This window comes from Austrofundulus limnaeus, unplaced genomic scaffold (assembly GCF_001266775.1).
Source record: "Austrofundulus limnaeus strain Quisiro unplaced genomic scaffold, Austrofundulus_limnaeus-1.0 Scaffold36, whole genome shotgun sequence".
NCBI lineage: Eukaryota > Metazoa > Chordata > Actinopteri > Cyprinodontiformes > Rivulidae > Austrofundulus > Austrofundulus limnaeus.
The window spans coordinates 1,405,160-1,414,725 of NW_013952438.1; the positions used below are offsets into that span (position 1 = coordinate 1,405,160).

At 42.6% G+C, this 9,566-nt stretch overlaps 1 protein-coding gene across 3 annotated transcripts in view; it reads right to left on the minus strand.

Moving 5' to 3' along the window:
- sec16a (SEC16 homolog A, endoplasmic reticulum export factor) overlaps positions 1–9,237 on the minus strand; it is a 21,149-nt gene extending 11,912 nt beyond the window's left edge. For 2 of the 3 annotated variants that reach the window (XM_014006534.1, XM_014006533.1), the window contains exons 1-14: positions 9,133–9,237; positions 4,096–7,520; positions 3,790–3,941; positions 3,019–3,101; positions 2,800–2,917; positions 2,474–2,672; positions 2,068–2,251; positions 1,801–1,943; positions 1,439–1,500; positions 988–1,126; positions 638–880; positions 460–557; positions 294–375; positions 85–202 (exon numbers count right to left, since the gene is read on the minus strand). In XM_014006534.1, coding sequence (XP_013861988.1) covers positions 85–202; positions 294–375; positions 460–557; positions 638–880; positions 988–1,126; positions 1,439–1,500; positions 1,801–1,943; positions 2,068–2,251; positions 2,474–2,672; positions 2,800–2,917; positions 3,019–3,101; positions 3,790–3,941; positions 4,096–7,446 — 4,972 coding nt within the window. In that variant the 5' untranslated portion in view covers positions 7,447–7,520; positions 9,133–9,237. The remainder of the gene's footprint in view (positions 1–84; positions 203–293; positions 376–459; positions 558–637; positions 881–987; positions 1,127–1,438; positions 1,501–1,800; positions 1,944–2,067; positions 2,252–2,473; positions 2,673–2,799; positions 2,918–3,018; positions 3,102–3,789; positions 3,942–4,095; positions 7,521–9,132) is intronic. The other variant, XM_014006535.1, reaches the window with a different exon arrangement.
- Positions 9,238–9,566: the final 329 nt, after the last annotated feature.

Below are 9,566 nucleotides of genomic sequence, written 5' to 3' on the forward strand. Positions count from 1 at the left end.
GTGTGTGTGTGTGTGTGTGTGTGTGTGTGTGTGTGTGTGTGTGTGTGTGTACTTTTAACTTAAGTGCTGTTGGAACATTCTTACCAAGGGTGTCACCCATAGTGGTGATAGTCCGAGTATCCAGGTCCACATTGTGGGTGAGGTTTGACAACACCATGGCCAGATGAGGACACCAGTCACCCCACTTCTCCTCTCCACAGCACTGTGTGTACACAATAAGTGTAAGAACTGAAATAGCTATAAAATGTGTAGGTCTGCACATTAAAAAGACAACAGCTTTAACATAAACTTACCGTGGCTGATGCAGGCATCCTTCCTGACATCAACTGGTACATTGTCTGGAGAGGATCGTTCATAGGCAAACTATTGGCAAACCTAAATAAAATACATAAAAAACTGTTAGAATAAAGAGGAAAAATTGGCTTTAGTTAAAAAAAATATTATTCAAAGCTACTTCACCTCGTCATGACACGTGCATGTGTCCTGTTGTCCATCTTACTGGCCAACAACAGAGCATGACCCCAGAGACCTCCCTTCATGGCTGCTTCCAGCGCATCCTTTTTCCATAGTTCATTAAGTTAAAATATTTCACAACAAGAAAAATGACTGACATGCAGTTAACAAGGGCCTTTCTTACTTTTTTGCGGCCGAACAGCAGCAGCTCCCTGAAACGTTCGGTTTCCTTGCCAACATTTTCGGGGACAGTCATAAACGTGTCTGACAGAAGGGACAACGGTCCGGCTCCAGGCTCCTCTTCAGCGCGTGCTAGAGGTTCATTGTTAAAATCAATCAAGTTGGCTTCATTGGGACTCTTGCCTGGTAGCCAGACCGAGCGATGCTCTTTCAACAACAGGTCAGCGATGTCTGTTCCAACAACAGTCTACAAAAATAAAATAAAATAAAAAACCACAAAAGGAACGTTTTTAAAATTAAATAAACAATGGTATTTATTCCCCCTTATTTGCATCCACATCTGCCGAGACTTACCCCATTCTGTCTACAGAGCAGCACAATAAAGTCCCAGAGCAGGCGGGCAGAGTCTCTATCCAGCAAGTTGTTGTCACGAGAACACTCCAGCGCTTTGTTCTGAGCAAACTTTATTACATCCACCTTATGGGTCTCCTCCCTGAGGACATGGTACATATTAGCATTACAAGCACCAATCTAACCTTTGGATTACTTTAATACCAAGAAACTCAAATACACCAAGGAGTCCATTTTAATGTTGCCATTTTCAAAGGAAAACCAACAATGGTATGGTTATTTTAGTGAAAGAAAATTGGCGTATTATTTTGTAATGCACAAATACTTATATCACAACTATCCTAATGTGTTCCATTAGAGAATGTTAAGTAACAATTTCACATGATTATTTCATTGTGTTACTTTTGACAGTCAGTGAAAGGTATTTGTGATGATGTTAGTAGGATATACTCACTTAATAAGAGGTCCGGGAAAAACTCGTAGTTCAGCCTGATCTGAGGTGTCCTGCAGCATGGTCTGGAAATATAACCATTAAATATTGCAAAAAAAGTTCTCTACATTATATTTCTATATTCAAAAACTTAAAAATGTAGAAGGTTGCTACTTAAAAAGAGATGCCACCATTGCAATAATAATAATGATTTTTTCAATCACACTTCAGATTTACAAAAATCTCAAAGAGCTCAACCAATGTTTAAAGAATAAGGGGGAACCCCCCAAACATCAACATCCTCAAAAACTGAGAAAATCCACGTGTCTCTACTTTAACACCTTTCTACAGAAACATTCAGCAAGGTGTGATGCATTTAAATATACCTCCATATTGTGGATATCAACCAGAGCAGGCTGTCCAGCTGAGGGAAGATTAGGCAAGACCTGAATCAGATGACCACCAGGTCCAAAGCGGGCACAGCGGTGCGGTATGGTGAACTTCTCTGGGGTTGCAGGACGAGGGGGAGCTACAGGAAAGAAAACAGCCATACAGGAAGTATCAACCTGAACTTATACAAGAAAGGTTTGCATTCAGAAGTTTTAATTATTTAAAGAGAAAAGCTGCCCTGAAACTGACAACTGTGTACTTACGTTGCTCAGGAGCAACCCAGGTACTATTGGAAGTGTACTCTGAAGTATATGGGTACTGGCTGTAGTTCTGGGAGGCATCAACCTGATTTGGATATTGCCCATAAGAGTAGTCCACAGCCAGAGTGGATGATGTGGTGTCATAACCTGCAGATACCAGGTCAGGTTGGCTCCTGTACACCTGGCTCTGAAAGTGGAAAAAAACAAAAAAACAAAACAAGCAAGACAAATGTGTTAAGTTGGAAGTTTTGTTGTGAACTCAAACAATAAAAACTATAAAAACAATACTTTCTGCTAGCTTTGTAAATGCATGCATGCAACAGAGAAGTTGGGAGTAAAATGTATGCAAGATGTTTTTGAAATTAGATTCACACTCCATCTAATAAATGACTACATGAAAACAATTTACCTGTTGTGATCGTGAGCTGAAGCTGCTCCGTCTGCTGTGGTGACTGTGGGAGCTGTGCACACTGTGTGTGGACCGCTCGCTGTGTACGCTGCGGCGGTCAAAGTCATCACCATACGGGTCTCTGGAACGTGAGTTGTCATCATCAAAACTGGCATCATACCCAGGATAGTACTGCCACGGGTCATCATATCCCTCTTTCCTGGGAGTAAGCAGACAGCATTGGTGAATGAAGCAGCAGTAACTAGGACTTTACATAAACTTATCAACTGTACATTTATGGATTTAATTTTAATACTAAAAATTGACCAAGATTTTTCTATGCATACCTGGTGGGATACATTTGTTGATTATAATAATTGTTTCCGTATGCTTTGTTGTAATACGACCAGTAGGCTTGATCATAGTATCCTCTGTATCGTGGGTCGTAATGTCCATAATTGTATCCTTTACAGAGAAAATAATAAATGATTCACAATTAGTATAACATTAACAAACATAAGACTAATTTTTCGCAATATTTGCATGGTACATTTTTCTGCTCATACCTCCATAATCATAGTGTTTGGAATATTCTGCATAATAATCACTGTAGGCACTTTGGTTTGCTTGTTGGTAATCATAGCCTTGCCTTTGGGGAAAATACACAAAGTGACATTTAACAGGTTAAACATCAAAACATAAAGTCACACAGTCACAGAGTTATTTTATTTTTCTCTCAGTAATTAATTAGAGCCCAGCAATAGTGTGGGTAAAATTCACTTCAACAACAGAAATAAAAAAAGCATGCTTAAATCACCACAGCATGAATGTAAACGTAAACATATCTTTTGCTCATCATAATCTGATGGTTGAAAATCAGTTTTCACTTTTGAGGTATTTTGAATGCAGCACATTTAGGTGAAAGACCAAAGTTTGCACTACTGATTTTGTGACATTTACATGTAAAATAATTACCAAAAACATAAATATGTTACAATTTCTTCCAGATAAACCAATCAGTGCTGCAAATGCCAATGATGGATGAGTCTCAACGATAAGGACAAATTATTTTGCTTTTACAATGCATCATTGTCAGCTGTTTGTCCAGAAATGACTCCATTTGTCATAAGGTGGTTACAAGTCAGCAAGGGGGTCAGTAAAGTCTCAGAAATACACTTAAATTTGCTTGTTGTTATGTTCATAGCCGAGTGTGTCAGGAATGCCAGTTGCACAAACTTAAATGTTACATATTTATACATAAAAAATGATTCCCAATAACTAAAAATTGATAAATCAACTATAAAACATCTCAAATTTAGACTGAAAATTTCACTAACCTTGACGAGGGTCTGTCAGAATACTGACTAGCCCTTGAGCTGGGCCGATCCGATTGTGGTTCTCTGTATTGATAGTTTGGATCACGGTATCCTGGGTTTTGCCCTTCGTATCTGCCGTACCAGGGATCTGCTCTGCCCTGGTATGAACCGTCCTGGGAAGAGAAAAAAAAACATATATATTATGAGAAGCCACGAGAATATGACAATAGTTCCTCATAAATAGTTCTCTAAGCACAACTGTGGATTACATTACATCACAAAAAAATGCCAGACAGGTATTCACCCAAAACAATAAAATACACCTACTTGATAATATGGTTGTGCTCTGGGATCTCCAGGTGGAGGTGGGCATTGGCCTGGAGGATACGGTGCTCTGTTATTTGGATATTCTCCGTAACTGCTATAATAACCACTATACATCTGTCCTGCCCCGGGAGGAGGAACAGGAGGAGGTCCATAGCCACCTTGATGGCTGCCTGCTGATGAAGGTGGTCGAGGTGGCTCTGCCGGAGCTGGATGTGAAGCCCCTGGAGGCACAGGCCCTCGTGGCCCTGGAGGATAAGCGGTCGTAGGAGCACTCCCTGCTGTAGGCCCTTGCGCTGAAACTGAACTCGGACCAGGAAGAGGTTGTGCTCCACTTACAGGAACAGGAGGAGCATCTTTTGGTCCCTGCCGTGCAGCCTGAGGGTCTGATGTCTGAGAAGGTTCATTTTGAGTTTGCTGCACGTTGGCACCTGCTTGGGGGAGTACTAACGGTACCTGTGGGGTAGATAACGAAGCTGTGGTTTGGACAGGGATATTTCCTCCCTCTCTTACCCCCTGCTGAGAATCTTTGGTGACCTGCAGGTAAAATCCATTACTAGACTGAGGCATCTCGTGTAGAGAAGGAGGTTGGTCAGACGCTTGAATTCGGGCATGAGATTGGTGCATAGAAAAATCAAGCAGTTCATAATTTGATTCCCGATTAGAGACAGACGCAGTCACAAGAGAAGAAGGCTGTGAATTAACGTGCAGAGTAGAGTGGTTGTCTCCACTTAATGATTGGCCTCTTGAAAGAGAGGGATGGACTGGTTGAGACTGTGGTGGAGTTTCAATTTCTGATAGTACCGCAACCATTTTGTCTCGAGTCAAATTAAGTGGACCCGAGTTATAAGCTGAAGAACATAAAGGTACGGGTCCCGAAGAAAGGAGCGGATTTTGTTTAGAATAAATAGCAGGTGGTTGGGAACTACTGGCACCCAGTCCCTGTGCAAGAGGTCTCTCAGGTGGGATAGTTTCCCCATGACTACTCTGGGTGGATGATTGAGCTGGGGAACTGGGGGGAATCACATTGTAATTGGAGACTGGTGGGGCAATTAGAAAAGGCTGCTGAAGTGAGCCAGACACGAGCAGAGAAGCATAGCCCAGATTGCCTTGAGAGTCATTTGTCTCTGAATCACTCACCTTTGGTGGGTTCTCTAAGTTCTCTGAGTGTTGGTGACTAGTTGGCTGGATTCTCTGTGAAGGCTGCAGGTCTAGTGGGCCATCTTCTGGTGGTTGGATGACATCAACGCTTGGTTCTCGCAAAGGAGCAAGAACTGTTGGGGCTGCAGGAGCAAGGAGGATATTAGCACCCAAACTTGTAGGATCATTTTGAGCCCACAAAGTAGTGGCAGGACTCTCGCACGGACGACTGGCCCCAAAAGCACGTGATGAAGGCCGAGAATGAACCACTGGGTGTGTCACATGAGGTATTACACCTCCTGCAGCAGGCTGGGGGTGTCCTGGGCCATAAATATTTTCCATATTATCAGGTGGCTGCTCCAAGTTGCCTGATGTGTCGGTGCCCCCTTCAGCCACCATTTTAGCTCTATCCACCTCAGGTGGACGCACCCCAACTCCATGAGAGCGCACAGGTTCGAAGGAGCTATTAGCACTTGCTTGAAAAATGCCAGTTGGTTTTGGAGGGCTAGGCGTGGAAGGCCACATCTGCTCCAGGGAACTCTGCTGTGTGCCTGCTTCTAAAGCTGGAGAGGTATCAATCTGCTCAAAGTAGCCTCCGGTGGCAGCAGATGGGTTGGCGCCATCGGCAAGACGTGGGCTTTCCTGTTGAATAAAGGTGCCTTCAACTCCCTTGTGTCGACGGGTGCCAGTCCCACTTCCATGGCTCAGATTGCTATAATTAGATGATACACTGGCTGATCTCATTGGTCGTGGAACTGAATCTGGAGTTTCCAGATTTGGCCCAGTTTCAAACTGGTCCACTCCATGGGGCGCAGAAACAGCAGTACTGCTATGGATTTCACTAGGTAATACTTCCTGATTTGGGACACATTCCAGATTCTCCACATGATCAAACTGAGTATCAGGTGACTTCTGGGTATTTCCCTGTGAAAGGTGACTGCTTTCATTCATATAGGGAACGTGTGAATCATCTTGAACAGAGACTCCTTGGTAATGCAAAGAAGCATCTGCATGACTACTGTGGTCTTGTGGACTGTTATGCGGCTGAGAAAAACCATCAACACCATTTAATGCCTTGATTCTCTCACTAGAGAGTGTTTCCTTGTTTTCCACATCACTGTCTTTAAAAAACATTGTGAGGGCACCAGGCTCATGAGAGCATGGGTCTGGGGCAGAATTAGCAGCAGGCCCAGGTCTGGTAGTAGGTCCATGCTCAGTGTTGGACACAGGCTGATATCCTGCAGAGTCTGCAGCAGGTTGAGGATGGCTCTGGCCAATTCCCATTTGGTGATAACCTGAGTCCTGTGGAGGTTGGTTGCACCAAAACTCCTGGGCCTCAGAGCTTTGATTTAAGTAACTCTGGAAACGTGAATTTTGTTGCTGGGGTCCATTTGGATCAGGCCACGGGGAATTATTAGGTGCTACAGGGTTCGGAGGGGGAAGGCAGGGTTGACTGTGAGGATGTCCAGGTTGAATTGGAAGTGCAGGGGCATTGAGATGGGGTGACTGGCTGTGGGAAGAAGTCTGTGAAGTGAAACTTAAAGGTTGTGGTAGAGGATCACTAGTTGGCTGGAAATAGTTTTGAACTGATGGAGGACGACTTCCATGATCAGGGACCCACTGAGCAGATGAGGAATTGGGGGCAAGTGGCTGAAAAGGTGCAGGATGAAAAGCAGGCTGCCCTTGGAATTCTTGGTTGAAATGTGTCTCACTAGATGTTGGTGCTATATGTGGTGATTCTGTGGAAGTGGTTGGTGCCTGATACCTTGAGTTAAAATAATCTTGTTCACTATTAGAAGATGCATATCCTGTAAAACTTGGTGCTGGGAGAACACCAGGGGACGCCGAACTATGAGGGTTAAATAAGGTCACCGCTGGAACAGACGATGGTGGAGGACCAGTCGGTGCAGCTGGAACATCTTCTAGCGTTGGTGGTTGTGGAGGCAGGCCAGGACCAAGCTGAGAGTAAATGGTGCTGGGTGGGGTTTGCATTTGGGGAGAGTTACTGTTCGGTATTGTCGGAAGACCACCTGCAGCCACATGGGGCTGAGCTCTACCAAAAGCAAAAGGATCCGTCATGGGCTGGGTAGGAAGAGGCATTGTGGCAGCTGCTGTTGTTGCATGCTTTGGAGGCCTGGTCCTTCGGAACATATTGGGTCCAGAGGGAGGTGGCCCAGAGGATCCTGGAGCTCCGGCCCAAGGAGGGGGCTGCATGTCTGCAGAGTTGGCAGGTCCAAGGACCAGGTCACTGTAAAGGACGTCACTGAAGAGGCTGCAGTCAGACGTAGCTGGATAAAGGAAAGGCAAAAGGGAGTGGTTCAGAAAAGCTACATATATTCTTTGAATGAACCTTACCACACCTTTATTTGTGTAAAAAAGCACAACGTGGCAAGTTTTACATCAGCTCCAAGATGTACCGCTACATTTAGTACATATCAAAAGTCTGAACATATCTACTTATTCAAAACAAATTATTAGATGTGACCAAACTTTTGACTGCTACTGTGCAAATTACTACACCTCAATGGACAAAATAAACACTACTTGAAACAAAAAAAGCTTGACAGTTCAAAAACATCTTAACATTTTTCAGACATTTCTGCAATAAAACAAATCACTATCTAAAAAATCCCTTCTTGAAAAGATATTAGTTTTATTTCAAAAACTACTACTACTATTTTTAACTCAGTTAACCCACGTTTTGTTTCTTTTAAGCCCAAAACCTATTCTGCTCAAAGAAAATCTTTAAAACTAAATTTAGATACATTTTAAAAGACTTGGAAACAGCAAACAATGTGACAGTGAATTAGTTTGACTTACATTGACAGTGGCAAATAAATCTTCTGATAAGGAAGGTTTCTACAGCGTTGATGCAATTCAAATCTTTCTGTAGTTAATTCTAAATAAGATTTAAACACTTATTGCGTGCCCATTACTGCATGTTTGAGCGTGTCAGTGCTGAATCAAGGGGCTGCTTATCTTGGTCAGAACATTTTGGCAAATATATATTTTGTTTAGTTTTTTTAATGAACTTTGGCAGACGCAAAAAAAAAAAAACCTGCTTTTAGTCCGTTTCTAGATGTTATCTAGAATATGGTCATGTCTACACACAGCACAAAACAGAAAAGTGTCACTACTGTTATGCAATTACAAGACATTACAATAGCAACTTTAAAAACTGGAAGTGGGACTTCCAATGTTTTCTAAGTGTAACGTTGCTATTCATTACTTGTGATATGCATGTTGAGGGTAGCGACGAGAGTCTGACAGCTGGATCAATACGTGATCCGAGATCTTTCAAGTAAACAGGTTATAAATTTATCAGGAGCGGTTTCAACTTGGCAAGCTAACGATAGCTGTGTTTGTATCACCATTACAACTCGCAAAAATGTCACGAAAAAGTTGGGACGCAAACTGGCGACTTTTCACTAATCTGAAACTTTATGTTATGCAACCTAGATCCATGTCGGTCTGGTTCGACATGAAGTTACTGTTACACATTAAGCTGCCTAAAGAGACCAAGAGTCCAGAGTGCTTTGCTCGACAGCTAACGCGAATGCTACATTGTGTGACATGTCTTCAACAGCCAAATGCTGACATCTTAAGTTACAAGATCTTACACGGTCCGGAGTAAACTGAGATAATGAAAGTGTTCTCGCTTTCGTACCAACTTCGCAGCAACACGAACACACCGAAAGTTTACAACTCGCTCGCCACTCGACAAACCTAATTGAACAGGTTCACTGCCTGGTCAGCTAGCCTTCGCATTACTGCTAAGTTAGCACTGCTGCTAACTAGCCTCGGCTAAATCCACAGTAACAGCTTAATCTCACTTAAGAACGCTATATTTTTAATATACAGAGTGATATGTTGGCATTTATGTTGTATATATATGCTTACCCGATGTTGGAAATATGTACAGATAAATAAATTATTACAATTGTCCAAGGCAGTGAGTCTGACACACCGCCACCATCTTCAATAAACACATCCTACTAGGCTACGTGTACAAGCCCCGTCACGGGCCAAACATGGTGACGTCAAAAAAGGGGCGTGGCTTATTAAAAGCAATTAAAAGTCAATTAAATCAATTATTGTACATTTAAAAACTGATAAGCAATTTCGTTAGGATTACAGCAAATAACAAAGAGCTGTTTCTAAAAGTATTTGTTAAATTTGTTTAAAAAAAGGAGGCCTGAAGAATGAATCAATCTATTTGCAGCAGCTGATTAGTACTATATAAGCACAGCAGCAGAATTTGTTCATTTCACTTCAGCCCATTGCACTGCACTATAGAATAATTCTTTAAGCTAAAATGGTGCAGGATGCTGTTC